Raw genomic sequence first — 24,330 nt, forward strand, 5'->3', positions numbered from 1 at the left:
CCATACAGGACGCAGCCTGGGATGTTATCAATGGATGCTGTTTTTTTTACTTTAAGAGAGGGCATTCATGACCTGCTCTTTAGAGATACAGGGTCAAAGGACAGGTGGTAGGGATGTCTTGGGGTAAGTGTGGCAAGGGAAAGGGGAGTGAAGTTATCACAGAACCTGTTGGCTAACAGTTTAGCAATGTCCAGAGGCTTGGTATATGTGGTATCATTAACTACCAGTTCAGCTCTAATCTGAGCCTTTCCTTTTAGATTACAGATGCAACTAAAGAATGCCTTAGTTGAGGAAGCTAATCTGGATTCATAGTTAGCTCTGTAGGACTTCACAAGGAGTCTTATTTTCTTGTTTAAGCTGAGGAAGGAGTTTCCAGTTTGGGGCTCACTCTTTTGTACTCTTAGACAGCAATTTCTTCCTGTTATTGTAAAGCCTGTTAATGGCAGTTGTCCACCAGACAGGTTTGCTCTTCCTTGAGGAGCTTGTTTTAGTCCTATCAGGTACGGCCAAGTCAATGCAGCTGTTCAGGTGTTTGTATAAAGCATTTGTGTAGAACTCGGCATAGTTGTCAGTTCCATCTGCAGGAGGAGGTGCAGTGAAGCTATTTATACCATCCCATAAGAGGTTATAATCTGCTTTGAGAAGTTTTTTTTTAGTTTTGTTTGTGCTGGGGTGGGGGGTCAGGTGTGACAGTAACTTCAAATGAGACTTGATTTATATTCAGATCTCACCAGACAAGACCTCACAATGTGGGTGCTACAGCAGTCCCCTACAATGGTAAGCACCTAAGCATCAGATCCAAGATGTTAGCACCCCTTGTGGGGATGTCAACTAGCTGGTCTAGGTCACTGTAGTCAATGAAGTCGAGGAACCTTTGAGCAACTGAGTTTCCATATGAGTAATTTCCCCAGTCAATGGATGGATAGTTAAAGTCACCCAAAACCATGGTGTTCAGATGTATCTTGATAGACTCAAGTACATCCAAATAGGCAGAGTGGGTGTCCAGATTCATGGAGGGGGTCCTGTAGCTGGCAATGACTTGAATAAATGTCCTACCAACAGTTAATTGCACTTGAAGAATGCCAAGGGAATCATGCTGTCTAACCAATCTGGAGCCATATTTACCTTTAATGAATACTGATACCCTGCCTCCTTTAGTTTTCACTCCTTCAGTTTGTGGTCTGAATGCGTGGAAGGAGGTGTAGCCCAATATGGCTGGGGTGATCACCATAGCCTTGAACCCGGTCTCCGTGACTGCACAAATGTCTTTGTCTTCCAAGGTAAGGACTGCTTCCAGTGAATGCAGTTTTGTTTTAAAACTCCTAGTGTTTAGCAGCAAAACCTTCAGGTTGTTCTTAGATGGAGTTCTTACGTCGGGAATTTTGTCTTTGAGACACTGCCTAAAAAGTCACTACGGGGGTGGCAAGAGCCTTTGCCAGTAGCCAAAATCCCAGGGGTGACAGATGAAGACCATCTCTGGAAAAGCATTGAGGTCTGTTTATCATGTCATTCCAGGCTGACAGATACTGTATCCCCTTGGAATGACACCACAAACTAAGACAATTACTGAAGTCAATCATTTTCTGTTTGTATTGAGCAATTATCCTAGGTGAAGGTAAAATGCTGCTTAAGCTAGGGACATACCAGCCTGAGACACACAGTCCAAGAGCTCAATCATGTCTCTCTTCATATAGTCCAGAGAAGTACTTCTCAAGTCATTCACACCAGCATGGACTGAGTCATAACAGTACCTGTTGTTGAGAGACTTGAGTGCATGTGTGATATGGCAGATCCTGGCACATGACAGAGAGCTGATCCTGACCTTCTCCTTATACAGCCCTCCACACAAATCCTGGAAAGGCATCTGAGATTTACAAAACCACATCTTCTTACCACCTCTCTGATTTCCAGAAAAGGTCTGTTGAGGGATAGAAAACTTGATTCATACTGCAGACGGGTTTTTCCATCTTTCTCTCTGTGGGTAAGCGTATCTTTAACTAATGGCCCAAACAAGGAAGTGTCATCAAATGGGGCATTAATAAAAGACATCTTAAAGGGCTTTGCAAAGTCGCACGGCTGCATCCAGGTCTGTCTCCTTTGGCGATACCTGAACCGGCAGCTCGTGGAGGTACTTTCAGATGTATGAGATATTAACCTCATTGACACATTTTGAAATACACAAAAGAGTGGCCAGCTGAGAAGAAGTCCTTTTGCAGTCCTCAGGAGACAAGGACTGACAGACAGAATTTGATAGTTCTTTAGTCTAATCTCTCTGCAGCCTAGTAAAATGTGCCAAATAATTAAGTGACCTCGGAGCAAAGGTAGCTGAGGCAAACACTCACTTTTCCAATCTGTTCAATGCTCTGGACTTCTGTTCAGCGGAAGAACAGAACAGCACTGTTCTGCTAGCTCTTTTTTAGTAGCTGAGACTACCACCATAGCATCCTTCCCTGCAGTAAGGACAAAAATTTGTCCAGGCACTTTGGCGTCAGCAGGAAACAAGGTCAGTAAGTTTGTCTGCCGGGCACACAAGACGTAGATGGTCAAGCACCAAAAGCCTCCAAGAACACAGATTTTTCAGTAGAAGGAGTTTTGGATGAACAGCCCCCTTTCTGCTTAAGGATTTCTAGAATATTTCTAAAGGATGTCATCAAGTAGTGATCTGGGGGATCCTTCTCCCTCATCAAAATCAGTGTCTTCTGTGAGAGGCTCCATGGGGGAGTCTGCGTGTCTCCTCTTACATGTCCTCTTCTGAGAGACCCCCTCTAGGGGATATTCAGGGGAAGTATCAGAAGAGAGGGGAAGCTCCTCAAGTGGAACTGTCAGGAGACTAAGTGGAACTGGCTGCCCCTGTGGAGTAGGTCCGATGGACTCAGAGCCTGGAGCCAATGAGGGATAGGGGATAGGATCAGAGACATGATGATGGTTCTCTATGGAGAGAGAAAGCCCTTTCTACCACCTTCAACCCCCCAAAAAAAAGGGGAAACCCTCTCCTCCCTCCTCGGAGATGAAGCTAACAAAGAAGGTAGGTCGGGGCTACCCCCACCCTGGATCTGAGCATCAAGGGGAGAATCCGATCTGAGTTGTCCAGGGCCAAAGTTCTGACAAGAAGGGACAGATCTGACAGAAAAGGAGTCACTCTCAACCCCTGAGATCTGGCACCATCATCTCAGCTCTGCGACCTGCATTGGTCCATAGGTATCAGAGCAGAGCCAGTCAGGGAAATCATCAGAGTGGAGGAAGAAACTCTCATCAGATCCAATGCTGAAACTCTGAGTACTCGGATCCTGGGACTCCGCAACCATGGGTCAGATTAGAGAGGGAAACAGACTTTGTAACACATTCACGGATCCGGTAGGGGACGGAGCTGGCAGAACCGCTACCTGGAACTGAGCTCTGAGGAATTTACATACCATCCTATCCACATCCAGCTCTGACAGCCTTCTGAAAAACCTAGAAGACACTTGTGAAAGGGGGTGGAGAAGGTTTCTTCAGCGTTGGAATAACTGAGTGGATAGAGAAGGAGAAATAGATTCTACTGCATACTCTGGAGCATGGCTTCTATGAGTTGTCTTGGTTCTCAAATCCGAGGGCTTAGGATCTAAAGAAGTAGTAGTAGAAGGCAAGGGAGATACAAGTATAGGAACTGACCCTTTTGGATCAGAGGATGACTTTGGGACCCAAAGAGAAGGCCAATAGTTTTATGATCCAAGGAGGTCAGATCCAAGATTTTTACAATCCTTTCAATCGGCTGCTCCAAGGAAACTCTTGAGGACTTCAGAGGAGACCTTTTCCTGGATTCTGAAGAAACAGATTTAGATGTTTTTGAGGGGGGTTTGATCCCCAAAAGAAGCAGAAAGTAAACCTTTGAGGATGAGTTTATTACACCTATCCACTAAAGCTCTCAGATTAAATGTAGAGCATACTGAACAGGCCATGTTAAGATGGTCTGGTCCCAAACAATGAACACACTTTTTTGGGGCATCTGAGTTTGGGATCTTATGCCCACAAGAAGTACACTTTTTAAATCAGACTGGTATCTCCGACAAAGCAAAAAGGAGGACAACCCGTGAACTAAGAAGAACAACAATAAGAATAACAACAACTTTCTTTATTTTTTTTAAGAAAGAAAAAGAACGGAATTACCAGAAAAGAAAAGAATTACCAGAAAAACAGTAATTATTAGAAAAAAACAGCCTGACAGGGAAAGAAGAGGGATGAAATACCAACTATGGTGTAAGAGTAAACAGGACACACAGCCAATCCAATGGAAAAAAAAAAAAGAAAAAACTAGACAAGCTAGAGTTTGCACTGTGTGATTCCTTGAAACCTCTTGTAAATAGAGGATTATGGGATACATGCAAATGACTCCTTAAGGACACCAGGTGTTTCAGCTATATGGTGGTTCTGAATGCCCATGACTTATTTATTTTAAGTTGATTAATAGACAAATTGATGCCAATGAAGACAAACCCCAAAAGCTGTGGAAATGCATGTTTCAGTCTTGTTATGACCTCATCAGCATAGCATAAGTGGACCATTTAGCTAACCTTTACAAATACAGGTCTATTGTACCCAGCTGTTGTCCCTAACTATTTATATCCCATAATCCTCTTTTAAATGAGCTATTGTGTTTAAGAAATAGCTGACAGGTAAAAGAAGGTACCAACAAAGGTACAGATTACTGAAACTTAGTAAAAAAGTCAAAGAAATCCCTAACGTCAGCGACCACAAAGAGGGAGGATGTAAAAAAAAAAAAAAAAAACAGCAAAGTTTAGGAAAGGACTATATAACTTAAGAATTAACAATAAGAAAAAAAATTGGCTTACAATGCTCGAGAGCAGAACCTACGTCTAACCACAATAGCGGCAAAAGAGATCTGAGGCAATGGGGATGTAATGGAGTATTATGGGTAGGGGAGGAGTTCGAGAGCTAAATCCAATGTCTAGTGTATTCGACTGAGTCGGATCGGAGGATCGGATCTGAACCCATTAGTGAGGATGAATGAAAAGGCAAGATCAGAGCCAGGATTTACTGGCAGAAACAAGGGTAATGTGGAAGAATGATACCCACATATTTCCAATAGCAGTAGGAACAATGGGCCTCAAATAATTTACAGTCATATTCAGATACGCAATCAATACATGTAACTACATATGAATTACAGAAGGAGCCAATCCTGAGCACACTGCAGGTGCTGTAAAGAGCAATTTTAGCTAACATCAAAGATCGAAACAACATTAATTTCATGAAGTTTAATCATACTTTGACTGTGGAATGGGGTCCATTCCCATCAATGTACTAGAAATGCAAAAGACTTGGAGAAATTAAACCAAAACAGAAAGATAATGCTTGGACACCTTGGAAAAAAAAAACTCCCCAAATAACGACTTACACCAAAGTACACCTCTCCCTTAGAAAAGAAACCAGAATAGCATCCAACTCTGCCAAAACCATACACCTCAAACAAAAGCCAAAGTCTGCCCTTAACAATCCAAACCACTCTGGAAGGATAAAAAGCATCTACTAGCACAAGTCACCAGTCCCTCATTCTTCCATTTGTGTGCTTACTAATATAAGCAATAACCCAGTTGAGGATTTCAAAAACCTATCTTACCTCTTACCTATCTTACCTCTTCTATTCAAGCCATCGCCCCCTCCCACTCACCTATCCTAACTTACAGTCCACAGCTGCAAATGCATGCCTTAGCTGAATATGCAGCTACCTTTAACTTCTCTGAGATCTCGGTAGAGAAACCTATCACCAAACTACCAGAACTGAAAATCTCCATCTACTCAAGTAACTACTTTCGCCTTTCCTTTATTCAGAGAGCTGTTGATCAAATTTCCAAACCTCTTGCCTATCTATTCAGTCCATCTCTTTCATAGGCGCCAGAACCATAAAGCGAGGGGGAGGGAATTCCCCCCTCCCCCCACTTTTACAGCTGCAAGACCTGTTTTAGGACCCATGCGTGCATTGCACACATAAATTTTAAACTCAGATGTGCGCGGGTTCCCAATCACATCATTGCTGCCACATTTATTTCTTGCAAAACTGCTGCCTGGCTTGTCCGTATGGTAAGCACTGCTCCATTTATTTATTGTGAAACTGCTGCCTGGCTTATGGTAAGCACTGCTCCTCCATTTATTTATTGTAAAACTGCTGCCTGGCTCGTATTTATGCTGTGAAACTGCTGCCAGGCATGTTCGTATTTATGCTGTGAAACTGCTGCCAGGCATGTTCGTATTTGTGCTGAGAAACTGCTGCCTGCCTCGTATTTATGCTGTGAAATGCTGCCTGGCTTGTATTTATGCTGTGAAACTGCTGCCTGGCTCGGATTTATGCTGTGAAACTGCTGCCTGGCTCGGATTTATGCTGTGAAACTGCTGCCTGGCTCGGATTTATGCTGTGAAACTGCTGCTTGGCTTGTATTTTGTGTGTGTGTGTGTGTGTGTTGTGTGCTTCTATCTCTGTGATGTTTTTCTAACAGAATATTCAAGGATTTCTACTGTGATGTATGCATGTTTACTTGAGCTGAATGCAGTGTTAGCTTTATTGAACTTACATTGCATTCTGTTGACCTTTAGCCAACAGAACATCATGCTGGGTTTGAACAACGTAAAAAGTGATAAATGTTCTGAAGGTTAATTCGCTTACTTAACTAGTTTGCATCTACCTTTTTAGAGAACCTAATTTCAATTGATTAATTGTGCATTTATATTGCTAGTTGTGCTTTGGATATAGAGATAGGAATCTTATGCAAACACCATACATTTATAATCTCTCAAAGGCCCTTTTATCCAGGCAGTGAAGAAGTGTGAGCGATCCCTTTAATGTGGAATTATTTAGATGACTGACTTCTGCAGACATTTTGCATATTTACTGATATCGGTGGTGGACTGTAATGACAGAAGTTTGAGTGGCCTTTTATGGTTGAAATTTTCTGAAATGGGTAGTTTTGTCATTATTGTTTTATACATTTTGTTTCATTGCTTACTAGAAGACTGTTCAAAACTACAAATTTAAAACACATTCTAACAACTGGTGCTGTTTTATGCAAGGAATATAATTTATACAATCAGGAAGGTGAATCAAAGAATGCATATATGTATGCATGGCCCTAAAAATGTGTTTGAAAACAGCCCGGAGCAAAGTGTGAAAGGCTCAAAATCATGGGCAAATTTTAAGCTTTACTCTTGTTACCAAAGCAATGGGTGAAGTTAAAACAGTTCGCACCACATTACCATGATCTGGCCAAGCCTTTTGACACTATCCCCTACTTAGGTGTAGTACAAAATATGAATAATGTAGGAGCAAACACTTGCATCACTAGCTGGATTGCCAACTTGCTCACAGGATGCAGGAAATCAAAATAGGGAAAGAGACCAATCACCAATGGAGTCCCCCAGGGTTTGGTGCTGAGACTTTCTGTTTGGCATATCCATCTCAAACGTAAAAGGAAATACCAAAGGGCTTTGGCCAGCTAAGTTTGAGATGACTGCAAGCTAGGAGCAATTATTGAATCCCTAAATGACTTAACCATCATGCAGGAAGGCTTGTCCCAAATAATAACCAAATCATGACAATGCCCTCTGAGGACTGACAATTGTTTGGCATTTGGGAAGTTGTGTATGCAGTGACCTAACTTTTGACCAACATGTGCCCAGAGTCATAAGAAAGCCTTTCTATATTGCACAGCTTATAAATAAATTGATTGACTAGGTCTAGAGATGTTGTTATCCCCCTTTGACCTAATGAGAGCTTTGTAATCATTTTGTATAATGCCCACTTTTGCATGTAACTGTTCAGCCCCATGCAACACTTGGAATACCTTCAGAGATACCTTACTAAAAAGATACAAGCCCTAAAAAATAGGTCTTGCATGGACCACCTCAAAGATTCATTACTATACTCAGTATCCTACAGAGTGCTTAGAGGTGACATGTCTGGCATACAAGACATCCTCCGACCTAATACAGATGGACCTACTGAACATTAGCAAGTCAAATGGCATCAGAAATACTCAGTCCAGGATTCTAAACTGAATGTTGTGGAGGAATGGATATATATCACAGAGTCTACCACAGTTCCAGGACAGACTATCCATACAAATAAAACAAAGCTCATCCATCCACATTCAAATGCAACTGGGATCCAAGGATGGGAAATAGAAAATGTACTCCAGGATTGCCCCTCATACCAATAATGGATAGAGACAGTTCCTAAATGCTGCATCCCTGACATGGGTCCCCTCAAATTATCTATTGTATGATCACAGTTATTCTTACTAGGGCTAATATACAATTATCAGCCATGGGATAGGCAAGACCAATCATAAAATGTTAATTCAAGCACAAAAAGGGAATTGGCTAAGCTTAAAATGTCCCCCAAGTGCACCTATGTTGTGGTACTAAATAGTTATAAAAAAATTCCCCTTTTTAGATCACTAAGTGCCCCTCTCACCCTCTGCCCCCCCCCCCCAGTCTTCAACAGCTTCTGGCGCCTATGATCTCTTTGTTCTAGAACACTGCTGTCAGATCTGAAATATTCCATAACAATCCCACTACCTAAAGTAGCCACACCTACACCCCCTTACAAACTTTTGTCCTATCTTCAATCTGTGCCCCTTGCCAAAGAATTTGAATAAAATGTTATATAATCAACTTCTCAAACAAAATAATAGTTACTGCCCTCTCAGAAAAACAACACAATTCTAGAAATGTCTTTAGCACTCGCTGTTGCAGTGTTACTTTCAGTAAGACTCCGTTTACAGCAACATTAATGATGGGCTACTTACAGATGGTATTTTTAAGGATATGACCAGCATCATTGAAACTGTAAACCACAATCTGCTCATCTCAAGGATGATATTTAAATTTGATGTTCTTCAGGTTCTGCTCTAGGTTCTCTACCATTCTCTTTGTTCATGATTGACCTCACTGAAGATCTACTAGCTTTACATGTCATACTGTACACAAATGATATACTTCTGCTACAAGCCCACAAAGCCTCCTCTGGCCTACAAACTCTGTTACAACAGTCATTCCCTAATTTTAGGCTGAATCAAATAGACTTGAACAACTGCAAAAAAAAAAGGGGGGGGGGCACTCTTATACATTTTGCTTCCTCTTATAATGAACCAGAATTATAACCGATACTGATAATCAAAACAATACGTTCTTCATGTGTCAAAATACAAACATCCAGGTCTTACCCTCAATTATTCACTCACCTTCTCTATACATACCAACAATGAAGTTAACAAAGCCTTCTCTCAAGTAAAACTCTGCCACAGAATCCCACATCTGCTCTCTTCAGCCACTCACACAGCTACTGTCAAATAATTCCTCCTTCCCTAACTTGAATATGGACAACCACGACTAACCCTTCATTCAGCTTATAACACTCACTGACTTCAGACTGCAGGAAATAAAATCTGCTAGCAGACTCACATACCCACCACTACAACCTTCTAAAGAGTGTTAATTGGCTACCAGTAACACAAGGGTCAACCTATATCCTTGGTGCCCTACTTTTACAAATTTCACGAAGGAAGGTTAATGTCCTCCTTTGAGAAGAAAACTTCCTTTAGGGAACAATATACCCCTTCCATGAAATAAGTCCAACCTGATCACCATTTAAAACGGTCATTGGAGAATGTGCTTCTTCCAGACTTGGCCCAGCATTATGGTATAAGCTCCTCCCCTCGCAAAATAAAAAGCCAGGACTCCCTCCTATGCTTTGAGACTTCACTATCAAAAAAAAAACTCAGAAATGACATATCCAGTAATTGCTTAGATGACAATGGTGAATAATGCTCCGTCATTATCCAACAGGCTCTGGACGACTCCTTCCCTAACTGAATACTGCTAATACTGGCTAAGTTTACACACCATATACATATGCTGATTTCTTATCCTTGCTTTTAATCATTTTTACACATGTAACTTACAAATTACATACCTCATCATCATGCTCACTTATAATTATTTCATAGAGTGAAAGTTGATGCACTTTATGAGTGATGTAAAGTGTAACTAATATTTTAGTTTCGATTGTCCTGTTCTCGATAGTATAACTGTAGTGTCAGACCAGTGGAAATTCTATTTGTGTGACATACAAAGCTCTCTCTTTACTGATCACGTTAAAATTAAATTGTTCTTTTAAATTCTGTATTTTTGTCTGGAGACCAGGTTGTAGCTGAGAAGGTCTATGGATTAGCCATTTTACATGGTCACCAGACAATAAATAAATTTATAAAACAGTACTTTTGCTTTCCAAAGTTTAAATATTGACGTATGTTGGACACAAGTTCTGTTTAAAACTACATCTTTGGTTGGTAACATCAGACAGCAGCACAAATATTTTATGTCAGACACCTCATTATTACCTGCTGGCCATTGCTCAGAAAATGAAATATTTGCATTTTTTGCTTTATTTTTTTTTATTTTATTAGCTTAAATAATTTTCTCAGAATGATGACATTTATTGCTGTATGCAGTGCATTCTATGCCAAGTCAAAGTAGGTTAAAATTTTTACCACAAAATGTAGGTGCACACTTCAGCAGCAATACGACATCCCAGCAGGATACCTCAATCTCTTTACTAGTCCCAAACTTTGGTTGGAGAAAGTATGGGGGGGTGAGATTAAATCATGATAGGCCCAGTCAACAAGGAGAGGCACTGATGTCAACCAAAGGTCATCTGCATTTAAGAAGACTCCAGGAAAAAAAGCCAATTTAATATGGTACCGGAACTATGTATTCTAACATTATGAAGGAAACCTCAAAATGTAATGGCATATTATCATAGATGCTCCTGTAAGTCTGTCAACATGGAGGAGCAGTTATTACAAGTACATTACAGTGTTTGAAGTAGGGCTGTCGAGCAGCAAGCACTAGTACAAGTACTACAAGAGCAAGCCCTTGAAGCTACAATCAGGAAGGTAGTATTAGTCAGCTGGAGGGAAGGGCAAGGCAATGAAAATGGGACAGGATTTCTAAAAGCTGAAAACAAGCACATTTATTTATTGATCCGCAAGACAGATCACTTAAGAAATCACCAAGAAAAGGTAATAATACATGTTGACTGAAAATAACATGGCAGAACTTTAGAAGCAAAAGTGCACTAATAACAGTCTAACACCACATATCATCATAATCAGCTTCTGCAACATTTCCACTTTTCTATTTTCCAAACCTTGCCTGAGAGGCTTTGTTCCAGGGAATGTCCTAATCACATCCTTCAAATTTCACTGTTCTAAAAAAGTGACTTTTCACACAGCTATTAAAATCCAGTTGTGAAATGTTGATACAGTTCTGATTAGCAACCAGATATCTGGGGAAAGAAAATGATAAATAAGCTTCCATTCTCCAGCCACCACGCAGTTTTGTCTCCAAGTTATCTTTAATATGTGCGTTAACAGGTAACTTGTCCACAATCCTATGTGCTGCACACCAAATGTATTACTCACTTGTGCTTAAAAATATGTAATGAGAACAATAACAGGACTATGCACAGTCCAATGCACTGCACACCAAGTGTTGGACCGACCATCAGTGTGTAGAACTAATCTGCCACTCATACATTTTACTGGGAGCCAAGCATGGTGTGAACAGTAAGCTCCCAATCACTCTCACACCCCAAAAAATGACTTACACTTGACATGATCAGGCCAACACACCTATCACATCTGACAACAGTTGTATACCTGTAATGTTAACGTGGATCCATTATGCAACCAAGTAAAATGCATCAACTGCTCCGATGCACTGAGCATCTCGTGCTTCTTAAGCAATCAAGTTACTAACATGGCTTTCGTGAACTGTTTTATAACACTGCCCTACTTACCAGTAAGTCTTCATCATTTTCTAAATCTTCATCATCATCATCATCGTCAATATCTTGCATGCATTCTTCAGCCATTTTTGCAATGTCTTCCATTGGTAGTGGAGCTAGGAATATTTAAGAAGGAGACAACAAAACATTATATAAAATAATTGTGAATTCCATGCTGCACGTACAATAACATTGTTAAGGGACTACAATTTGGCCTTGGTGGTAAAGATGGAACAACTGATTCAATGTAGGAAGAAGCTTTAGCCGTAATCCTAATCTCACTAAACTAAAAGAAGCAGCAAGTTCATTTCCTGAAAAAACAAGTTATGTACTCACCATAACGTTCCATGTGAGTTGTTCATCTCGCTTTCATGCTTAGAGATGGGTTCAGAGCCGATCCTCGGCTCCGAGTCGGTCTACTACAAAGCTAGAGGTCTTCAGACAGCTCGAGACCAAGTCACTATCCCATGATGCACTTTGAGTTACCTCAGATCTTGTTTGCTGCCTCTAACAATACCATATGCCATTCGATCACTTTTTTTAGGTAAAAACCATAGAAAGAGCAACCATGATAAAAAGCACAGTTGTGTACACTTACCATAAATGTAGATGTTCGAGTGTATTCACTGTTGCAGTGATTACATTTGGGTAATCTGCTGGCAGGTTGCCCTCAGTTGGCCTGATTAACAAAGTCTTGGGTCCTGCATCGGTTGCTGTCCCTTCTTCCATGACGTCAGGTTGTCAGGGGTATAAAACATGCAGCCGACGCCATTACATCAGTTTTTCTTGCCCCACATGTCAGGTGCCCCCCCAAATGGGGAGCAAAAGATATAAATAATTTAAAACACAAAAATATATATATACCTCCAAACAAAGGAAATACACCAAAAAGGCTTTTAAGTGTAGTAAAAGAAAGGAGAGGCATAGAAAGAGAAAAGAGGGTAACCAGGACTGCAACACTGAATGCACTCGAACAGCTACATTTATGGTAAGTGTACACAACTGTACTATGTTCTTCGTGTTTCACTGTTGCAGTCTTTACATTTGGGTAGAATCCCAAAGCTATGGTTGGGAGGATGGAATTATACAGCATTAGGACTGGCTATAAAGCCCTGCAAAACAGCAGTAGCAAAGCCAGCTCTGGATTAAATGATAGTGCTTGGTGAAACTATGAACTGAACTCCAGGTAGCAGCTTCTAGAATATCCCTGGTAGGAACACCTCTGAGAAAGGCTACAGAAGAAGATGCAGCCCTGGTGGAATGGGATATGATCCCCTGGGGGATAGGTATTCCACGGTGCTTACAGCAGAAATGAATACAATGGCTTATCCATTTTGAAATGATTTACTTTGAAATAGCCTTTCCCTCTGCCCCCGCAGCAAATGCTACTAGCAGTTTTTCAGATTTTCTTCGAGATTTTGTCCTGTCCAAGTAAAATCTAAGCTGTCTGTGTACATCCAGTGAATGCAGAATTCACTCCCCCTTGTTCTGTGGATTGGGAAAGAAAGTTGGCAAATGAATGGACTGATTAACAGCCACACTGGATACCACCTTGGCCATGAAGGATGGGTTGGTCCTGAGTGAAACACTGTCCGCATGAAAGATGATGAAAGGCTCCACTGCCATAAGGGCTTGTAATTCAGAAATCCTTCTAGCTGAAGTGATTGCTAAAAGGAAGGCTGTTTTCCAGGAAATGAATTTTACGTCTGCAGTAGCAGCTAGCTCAAAAGGAGGAAGAGTGAGTTTTTCCAATACAAAGTTAAGGTCCCAGGCAGGGGTTGGAGCTCTCCTAGGTGGCCTCAAGTTTTTGGTCCCTCTGAGATACTGCTTTAGCAGAGGATGAGAGAAGAAGGGTGGTTCTGTGTTGTAATGAGCTGAAATGGCTGAGGCATGGATTTTTATGGAAGAAAAAGACAGGCCCTTGTGAAGCATCTCAGTTAAGTATTGCAAAATCTGAGGTAAATTGGGCACTGCTGTGCTCATCCCTTGAGATTGATTCCAGGCACTGAATCTTTTCCATTTGTCAGCATAAGATGTTCTAGTACTAGGTCTTCTCGCCTCCAAAATGACATCCATCACAGGTTTACTGAGGGATGCTAAGGGGCATTTAAGTGATTAGCCAAGCTGCAAGACTCAATGTTTGGAGCTGAGGGTGCAGAATTTGGTTGTTCTGCTGAGCCAGTAAGGAAGGTGTCTGAGGCAGTTGCCATGGAGAAATTTGTGACAGACTGCGTAGGAATGGGTACCAGTGTTGGTGAGGCCAGTATGGAGCAATCAAAATCTTTTTTGGTTTGTCCTGTTTGACTTTTAATAGAACTTTGGAGAGCAGAGGCAGGGGGAAAAGGCATAGACAGGTTTTCCCAGCTGAAGGACAGAGCATCCACTTTCCAGGCTTTTTTGTGAGGAGCTCTTGTGCAAAATTTGTCCAACTGGTAGTTCTGGGGTGAGGCAAAAAAATCTATGTCTGGGCTCCCCCATTTGTGTGTCAACATGTTGAAAATCCATGGCTCCATTTTCCATTTGTGTGGGTCCATGAGATTTCTGCTTAGTTCGTCTGCCAAAATATTCATCTTTCCTGTCAGGAATTGAGCTTGTAGTTGTACTTGATAGCTCAAGGCAGTGTTCCACAATGCCACGGCTAGTCTGCAGAGGAGGTAGGAATGTGTACCCTCCTGCTTGTTTATGTACCACATAACTGTGGTGTTGTCTGTCTTTACCATTAGTTGTACTGGATGAAGGTAGTCCTTGAAGGCTGTCAGTGCATTCTGTACAGCTAGCATTTTTTTTTGATTGATATGAAGGTGCATTTGATTTGGGCTCCATTTGCCTTGAATGCAATTCCCTGCCAGATGAGCCCCCCAGGCATAGTCTGATGCGTCTGTAATTAGGGTTTGGCGGCAGGGGGTGGTGTGAATGGCAGTCCCTTGTTTTGGTGGCAGGTCTCTGCCCACCATAGGAACTCTAGGCGCAGGCAAGGTATGACAGGAAAAAGAAGTTATGTCCTTACCATAACGTTCCATGTGGAGTGTTCATCTCGCCTTGGTTATTGGGTGCGACCGACTGCAAGCTCTGCATCGAGAAGAAGCTCGAGGACATCTAATACCCACAATCCCCCTCTGCCTTTACCTCAGATCTAGTTTGCAAGCAAACCAGACATAAAGCACGCACACATCCAAACTATATACATAAAGTACATATATACAAACATACCAAAGGTATGATAGTAACACTAATACTGCAACAGCAGAAGGAGAATACTCAGACCAGACACCAAATCCGTTCTTCCTAAGGGTGGAGTGTAATAAGATGAACACTCCACATGGAACGTTATGGTAAGGACATAACTTCTTTATGTGAGAGTGTTCAATCTGTTCTTACACATGGGTAGCGCCCCTAGCTCCATAACCCTGAGGAACTCAAGGGAGAACGTTCTTGAGCACAGTGGAACCAAAGGTTGCCTCCTAGAAACCCTGTCCACTTTGTAATGAGATATAAATGTATGTGGTTTAGCCCAAGTAGCAGCCGCACAAATAGTGTCTAGTGGTAGCGAGCTGCATGAGCCAAAGATGTAGAAACTGATCTGGTTGAATGTCCTTTGGGTTTTGTTGATAGTGTTTGATCAGAGGCTTCATAAACATATGTGATACAGTCAGTTAGCCATTTAGAAAGAGTTCGTTTCGTAACTGCAAGACCCTTTCTGCTGTCAGCAAAGGCTACAAATAGTTGATCAGATTTCCTGTGATCTTTTGTTCTATCCAAATAAAATCTGAGTTGTCTATGGACGTCCAGTTTGTGCAACATATATTCCAATTTATTAGAGTGGTTCTTAAAGAAGGTGGGTAGTTCAATGGACTGATTAATATTACTAGAAGAACAAACTTTGGGAAGAAAGGATGGATTTAGGGATACTCTGTCAGAATGAAATATTAAATAAGGATGCTTGACAGAAAGGGCCTGAAGCTCAGACACGTCTAGCAGATGTAATGGCCACTAGAAATAAAGTTTTCCATGACAAAATTTCAATGTGCAACTTGAGGCTGGTTCAAAGGGTGGCAACATCAATTTAGAGAGCAACAGGTTTAAATTCCACGGTGATGTCGGACTTCTGACTGGTGGTCTGATATGAAAGAACCTTTTAAAAGGCTTTAGACAGTCTGTGAGCCATAATAGGTGCACCACATTCCTCTACATGAAAGTTAGAAATGGCAGCTAACTGTACTCTTAAAGTAACCGGGGAAGCTCCTTCATGAAATAGTTCAGTCAAGAACTCTAAAACCTTGTTTAACGGAGCTCTAACAGGGTCCAAATGACGTGACTCGCCCAAAGACAAAGCGTTTCCACTTACTGGTGTAAGTCTTAGTAGTGGAAACTTTATGAGAAGCTACTAAAATATCTTGAACCCCGATGTAAGTGGAACCGACCTGGCTAGAAAGGGCGGAGCAGCCAAGCTGCTAGATGGAGAGATTCTAGAGATGGGTGAGGAACTCCTGACGAGTGAGTCAGTAGATCTGGCTCTGGGTCCAGCATCCAAGGTCCCGAATGCGGTGATGCAATAGAAAGGGGAACCAAATTTGACGAGGCCAGAACGGGCAATGAGAATAATAGTCCTCTGAAGGTTGTTGGCTTTCTGTAGAAACTTTGCAATCAGGGGAAATGGAGGAAAAGCATATAGGAGACCCCAATCGTGCACCAGCGTCCCTGGGGACTTCCCTGGAGGGGTAATAGGGCAAAGTAGCTCCTGCATTTGGCGTTCATTGGAGACGCAAACAGATCGCAGGTAGGCTGGCCCCATTTGCGAAAAATCCTTCAACTGACTGTTTGAGGGACCACTCGTGAGGCAATAGTATTGCCCTGCTCAGCCTGTCGGCTATGACGTTGGATGACCCGGGATGTGCGTTGCGATCAGAAATTGACCGTGGACTCTGCCCATTGCCAAATTCTCATGGCCTCTCTGCATAGTTGGTAAGACCTGGTTCCCCTTGCTTGTTTATGTACCAGACTACGGGCATGTTGTCTGTCTGAACTGCAATGGTCCCTGGAGGAAGAAGGGGAGCAAAGTGTTGCAACGCCAAAAACACTGCCCTCAACTCCAGAACATTGATGTGCAGATTGTACTCCACATTGGTCCATTCGCCTTGGACTGTCTGTCCCTGAAAGATGCCCCCCCACCCTATCAGGGAAGCGTCCGTGGTTATCGCCGCTGGTGCGGGTAGCACAAATGGGGTGCCGCTGGATAGGTTGCAAGGCTGTAACCACCACATTAGGTGTGATTTGCATGTTTGCGTTATCAATATTTCGTGAGTCAGTGGAAGTTGTTGGAATGACCATTGTGCAAACAGAAGCCATTGTAGCACTCTCATGTGCAGTCTTCCCAATGGTATCGCAATGAGAGAAGCTGCCATGAGACCCAAAACTTTCAGAACAATTTTGCCGGGACTTTCTGGACGACAGTAGAAGAAATGTTGAATTGAAGTGCTACTATTCTTTCTGTAGGAAGTTTTAGAACTAAATGACGTATCTAATTCCGCTCCTATGAATAAGATATGCTGTGATGGCTGTAGCAACGATTTTTCAAATTTACTGAAATGCCAAGGTGTGTACAAAGTTGTAGGGTGTAATCCCTGGCTTGTATCAGTTGACGCCTGGTGGTGGCAGACAGGAGCCAGTCGTCCAGATACGGAAACACCTGGAATCCTAGGCGCCTCAGATGAGACGCTACCACTGCCATGCATTTGGTGAAGACCCTGGGGCTATAGTCAGACCAAAGGGCAGGGCTCAAACTGATAGTGACTGGCTCCCAGCAAATGATCCCTGGACGCCCTGGCCATTTTGATGTGGTAGTATGCGTCCTTCAGATCTATCGAGCACATCCAGTCGTCCTTCCGTAAGAATGGAAGGATCGATTGAAGCGTGACCATTCGGAACTTTTCCTTCTTGACAAAGGTGTTGAGATGGCTTAGGTCCAGAATCGGCCTCCAGTCCCTGTTTTCTTTGGAACTAAAAGAACCTTGAGTAAGTTCCGAATCCTATTTGGTCCGCTGGGACTGGTTGGATGACTCTTTTTCTAGCAGCTTTGAAATTTCTGTAGCTGCTGGGTCTAGATGGGTGGTACATCTGGGAGTTTTCTTTGGAATGGGTGTGGATAGAAATGGGATTTTGTAACCTCTGGTAACAATGCTTTTACCCAATTGTCTGAAGAGAGGTTTTGCCAGGCCTGAGGGTATAAAGCTAGCGACCCCGACTGCCTCCAGAGCAGGACAGTCGGGCCTCCTCTCAGGAGTGCTGAAAAGGTTTGCCAGGAGGTTATCCCTGTCACCTTGGTTTTGGACCCCTCTGCCGCCAGGCGGCGTCTTCCACCTCTGCCCCCCTGCCTCTAGAGGCATCACCCTGTGTGTTTGGGAAAGATCCTTGGGGTTTTCTAAACCACATTTTCCCACCACGTTGCCCTTTGGGGCACGGTCTGGAAGGGTGGAAAACGGACTCCGACAGCAGACAGAGTCTTTCCCTCCTGTTCACACCGGGTAAGGGTCTCCTTTACTTTAGGGCCAAAAAGTGTGGCTCCGTCAAATGGGGCGTTAGTAAAGGAAGACTTGAAGGCTTCCAAGCGAACATAAGCGCATCCAGGATTGCCTACGAAGAGCAATCGCTGAAGCCGCTGCCCTACTCGATCCTTCGGCTGCATAGGATATCAGCCTCATGGACGAGTTTACAATGGACGTAAGGGTGTTAAGATGCGCTGTAACTCTCTGAAACAGCGGCATCTGTAGTACCCTGGAGGGTATCTCCCAACTCTTTGACTAGATCCCTCTGTAAACGTGGAAAATGAGTCAAATAGTTCAGGCATAGAAAGCCGCTGAACTGAAAATGCGCTTCCGTATCTGTCCATGGTCCTAGAATCTTTGTTAGGCGGATGGACAGATGAGGAAGACTCCGACATCTCCTTTTCGTGGCCGCTGCCACCACCATGGCGTCTACTGGAACTCCTTTGGTGAGGTAAGCCTTGTCCTGTGGTGCCGTAATGTACTTATTTGGCTTCCTAGGGACTGGTTCCACCGTGTCAGGAGTCTCCCACGCCCTTCGAGCAATTAATTCCATTAACTCATCAAAGGCGGAGTGACCCAGGAGGAGGAAGGCGGGCACCAAATGCCTTCAATAAAACTGACTCATCCTCAGAAGGGGGGAGGGCTTGCCAGTCACCTCTCTGTTTTAGGATCTCCAAGATGTCAGAAAAAGAGACATCCTCTGAAGGTGACTTAGGGGACCCTTCTGACTCATCTAAGTCAGTATCAGATGTCAAGGATTCTTGTGGAGAATCCAAGTGTCTCCTCTTACACAGTCTTTTCCTAGGGACTTCTTCGGGGAGCATCCGAAGAAGCCTCCGAGGAAGAGGGGCACCCTCCAGGGGTGGCTGAGACACTGGTGCCCGTGGGTGCAGAGGAGGATAACGGTCCTTTGTGGGAGGAGAAGCTGTACCTGCTGATGTGGTTGTCTGGGTAGACAACACCTTCCTCATGAGGTCGAAGGCCCCCGGGTCCCAGTCGAGGTATCTCCCGGTTCGAAGAAATGGGAAGAATCCCGAAACAGGGCCGAAGGCACCGACCGAGGACGGAACCGAGTCGATCCGCCGAGGCCCGAGAGGCGTCAGAACGAAACATCGGTCCGACTCTCGGTCCCGGAACCAAGGACGGATCTTGCCCCGAGACTCCAGTACGGATCGGATGGAGTCGAGGTGAACGGTGCCGACCGAGAAAAGACGGTTCTGGCACCGAGGGCTCCACAATCATCAGTTCAGCTTCTTCCAGCTCCGAAGACTGGACAGGTCTCGGAGGAGGAACAGATGGAGATAGTGGCAGGCCTTCAAGTCTCGACATCAACTGAGAGGAGACCGAGATAAGCTTGGATAGGGCCGTATGCTCCATCAGTTTCTGCACCACACGGTCCACATCGGTGTCGGAAAGGGGCCTGGAAGAACGAGTCGAAGGGATCGAAGACGGAGCCGACCTCATCAGAGTCGGTGGAGGAGCTCCGTCACCGGTTCCAAGACTCGAGGCTCGAAACTGCCAACAGTTGAACACTCGCCCCAAGTCTGTGGAACCGGTGATCTAACTATACCGAAGAGCTCGGAGCCGATGACTTGGGCTCCGACGTCTTCGACCTTCAAGACTTGGATGCCTGGTCTGAAGCATCCAGAGCCTCCTAGAAAGAGGGTTTCAACAATCCTCTATCCATCAGTTTCCTGCCTATCTGTCATGACCCTCCCACTAAAAGAGTGACAAATAGAACAGTCCTCTTGTAAGTGGAGAGGGCCAAGACAGTAGACACAGGAACTGTGGTTGTCTGTGACCGACATCTTTGGCCACACTGACAACGTTTGAAGCCAGATTTTATTTTCTCAGACATAATGAAAAGAGAAAGAGACAGTCCAGTCCAGTAATAGTCAATCCAGGTAACAAATGTCAAATCCGTATTTTGTAAGTCCGATTGTCACTTGCTTAAGAAAAGCAAGACTACAAAAATTTTAGTCAAAAGTGATCCAAGTAGGGTGGTAGGCCCGAAAAACTCTATACCAGTTAGTTAAACTAAGTTAAACTAATCTAATGGTACCGAGAATTCTGCTCTACTCACACTAACTTTCAATGACTAGATCTTAAAGAAGTTTTGAAAATTTAACCAAAATAGATAAAATCTTATCTGTAAAAAGCCTCGAGCTAGCCTCCAGCGATGCGTATGCAGCAGCGGCAAACTAGATCTGAGGTAAAGGCAGAGGGGGATTGTGGGTATTAGATGTCCTCGAGCTTCTTCTCGATGCAGAGCTTGCAGTCGGCACGGAGCCGAGGATCGGCTCCGAACCCATGTGTAAGAACAAAGGCGAGATTGAACACTCTCACATTCATTGTTTCCAGGCTGTGACAATGCTGACTCCATAAACTTTTTAAGTACCACTGAAGTTTCCTCATATGCAGTCTTGCATATGGAATTAAAAGAATGCAGGAAGCCATGAACCCCAAGGCTTACAATATTTGTCTTGCAGGCAGCAGGGTTTTTGTGGCCACCTGTTTGAAGTAAGTCACCAAATGAATTTGCTTTTCTGGTGTAAGGAAAGTCATCTGGGCAGTTGTATTCAAGCTTGCACCCAGGAATGTAATTTTTTGAGAGGGTACCAGTTGTGATTTCTTTTCGTTTATGGTGTACCGTAGACAAGTTAGAATTATTTTTATAAATGCCAGATGTTTTAGAAGAAAGTCCTTGTTTCCTGCCTGAATTAGACAATCATCCAGGTATGGATATATTTAAATATTTCTTTGCCTGCAAAATGCAATTACTGGAGCCAGGCATTTTGTAAATACCCTGGGTGCAGTAGATAAGCCAAAGGGCAGTGCAGAGAACTGATAATGCATGTAGCCTGCTTTGAAGTGGAGGTATCTTCTGCAAGATTCCCTGACTGGGATATGCAGGTAAGCCTCTTTTAAGTCTAGAGTTGCCAACCAGGCATCTTTGCCTATCATAGGAAGTAACTGGTGAAGAGTCAGCATCTTGAATTTTGGAATGTCCAGAAAGGTGTTTAGAGTAGACAGGTCCAGAATTGGACACCATGATTTGTCTTTTCTGGGTACCAGGAAAAGTCTGTTATAGAAACCTTGTCCCTTTTCCTCCTCTGGTACTAGTTGAGTTGCCCCCATGTTTAGGAGGGAAAGTACTTGTTTCTGAGCCTCTGTCCACTGATCTGGGGGTAGGTCTGGCCATCCATTTGGAATTGGCAATGTGTGGAAATGAAATCTGTATCCCTTTGACACTATATTTAAAACACATTTGTCCTGGGTTACAAGTTGCCAGTTTTTTGCATGAATACCAAGTTTTCCCCCAAAGGGGTGGCTAAGAGGTAAGTGCTTGGTAATTGTAAAAGGAAGTCATTGAGACTGTTTACCATAGGGAGGTGTCTTGTTGTTTCCAGATTTGGAAGCAGAGGCACCCCATTGCTTAGTTCTGAAAGTCTCTTGGGACTGAAACCTGGTGCTTTTGGAATGTCTGGGTTTGGCTTCAGTGGCTCTGAAAGGAACTGGAAAGGACCAGTTCTTAGTAGGCCAGTGCCTACTAAATCTTGGAGGTTGTACTTGTAAGAAATATTTCCAGTTTGCATAGATTTAGCTTTATCTTCCATCTTTTTTAGAACTTCTTCAGCCTTATTGCCAAACAGACGGTCCTGCTGCAAAGGAGCATCCAACAATTTTGCTTTAACATGATCAGGCAGAGACTGTTCCTTAAGCCAAGCATGCCTTCTAAGCACAGACCCAGTAACAGCAGCCCTGCAAGAGGCTTCCAAGGAATCAAAACCACATTGCAAAGTATGTTTTCCAACTTGTTCAGCTGAATGCAATAAATCCTGTAAATCCTTATTTTCCACACAGTCAAAAATCAACATAATTTTCTGTTTAAGCAGTCCCATGATATGCTGTCGATATTTTAGCACAAGGGATTGACAGTTTAAAACCCTGATTGCCAAGGTTGCAGAAGTATAAACCTTTTTACCCCATCTATCCAGTGGCCTGGAGTCTCTATCAGAAGGGGTTGGATTCTTAGCAGTAGAAGCCTTAATGCCCTTGGGCCCCTGAGAAATGGTTTCAGGGTCCACAGCAGGATTTTTGAAAATGAATTTGTGGGAGTCAGGGACCCTGTAGTATGTCTGGCTTACAAGGAGCCGGAGGCAGGGAATCAGGAGCCATACTGGATTCTGAAAACACATCATCAACAATGTCTGGTACAGGAGGTATAGCCAAAGGCCTATGCTGAGGAAGAAGAAGGAAATCCCTAAGCCTATTTTTGGATTCAGAAAAATCCTGACTTTCCTAGTGGAAATGCTCCCTTAAGGTATGCAAAGTTTCCCCAAAGGAAAAATCCTCAGGGGGAGAAGCAGAAGGAATGGAATCCACTGCATCAGAGTCCTCATAAGTAGGTATGGACAAATCCTGGTTATTAGAAGAGTCAGAAGAAACAGAGTACTGTTCAGAAGATTCATAGTCAAGTTCAGCCACAGGCCTCTTAGAAGGGGGGTTGACTACCCCTGATAAGAGTAATTAAATCTTCAGCCATTTTGATCATTTGTTTTTTAGGCATAGGGGCCTGAACATGCACACTGGGCATCGTTTTTTTAGACATAGATTGAGATTCTGACCTTACAACTGAAGGTGGTGTCGGTTTAATATACAAATCTGTAGGCCTGAATACACCCTCAGAAGCTGGACCTCAATGGCCTGTCTCTTTTTCTTTACGTTTTTCCGGTATTCCGATAGTCGGATGGCTAAATGACGTCATTTCTGGATAATTAAATTGAGAACCAAAATATTTAGTTGCAAAAATGTACCGACGACAGATAATGCGCTGATTAAATAAAGCATAAAACCAACAGCAAGGTTCGTCATGGTCAGGGCCTAGGCAAGGAATACAGTACAAATGGGAGTCATTATAAGGTATTTGCTTCCCACAAGTAATACAATTATTAACTTTTACTGACATCGGTAAGGAGCAAGAAAAAGTTTCCCCAATGGGGTATTTAGCTTTTTAGTTGAAGACTTCGGTTCTGAAACTTGAAAACGAAAATTTCAGGAGTCAGCCAACCGGCACTTACGATCTGCTTCTGCTTCGGGCACCGCACGGCAAGAATGACTGATGTAATGGCGTCAGCTGCATGTTTTATACCCCTGACGACCTGACGTCATGGAAGAAGGGACAGCAACCGACACAGGACCCAAGACTTTGTTAATCAGGCCGACAGAGGGCAACCTGCCAGCAGATTACCCAAATGTAATGACTGCAACAGTGAAACACGAAGAACATCTAGTATCTCGGTACTCAATAAACCTAGGAGGGGGTAGGAGGGTGGGAAGTAAGAATGAAGGCAAGATGAACAACTCACATGGAACATTATGGTGAGTACACAACTTTTTTATCTGAAGTTCTTCTATCTTGCCATTCATTCTTACAGATGGGTAGCGTCCCAAGCACCATCTTTCTCAGGTGGCTCATGGGAATATGTTTTTCAGGAAAGTAGAACCAAAGGAGGCCCTGTCCCTGGAGACCCTATCAACTCTGTAATGAGTGATAAAGGTATGAGGTCTTGACCAAGTGGCTGCTGCACAAATATTGTCTATAGGAAGCCTAGCAGAAAAAGCAGAGGATGTGGACACTGCTCTGGTACAATGAGCCTTAGTTTTATGTTGTAAAGGTAAATTGGCAGTTGAATATGTGAAAGTGATGCAATCAGATAGCCATTTAGATAGCGTTGTTTTTGCCACTGGCATACCTTTCCTAGAATCTGAAAAAGAAACAAAAAGTTGTTCTGATCTTCTGAACTCTTTGGTTTTATCCAGGTAAAATCTGAGCTGTCTATGAACATCAAGCTTGTGCAGCATATACACTAAGTTGTTGGTGTGTCTGGAGAAAAATACTGGTAAAATCCCTAATTTGGTTAAGGTTAGCTTCAGTACAAACTTTAG

At 43.2% G+C, this 24,330-nt stretch overlaps 1 protein-coding gene across 1 annotated transcript in view; it reads right to left on the reverse strand.

Moving 5' to 3' along the window:
• The window catches only part of CC2D1B (coiled-coil and C2 domain containing 1B), a 2,494,855-nt gene that overhangs the window by 2,212,287 nt on the left and 258,238 nt on the right, over window positions 1–24,330 (reverse strand). Inside the window, exon 3 of the mRNA XM_044085963.1 lies at window positions 11,852–11,955. Coding sequence (XP_043941898.1) covers window positions 11,852–11,955 — 104 coding nt within the window. The remainder of the gene's footprint in view (window positions 1–11,851; window positions 11,956–24,330) is intronic.

This window comes from Protopterus annectens, chromosome 10.part0, assembly GCF_019279795.1.
Source record: "Protopterus annectens isolate FY-2018-M chromosome 10.part0, PAN1.0, whole genome shotgun sequence".
NCBI classification, from domain to species: domain Eukaryota; kingdom Metazoa; phylum Chordata; order Ceratodontiformes; family Protopteridae; genus Protopterus; species Protopterus annectens.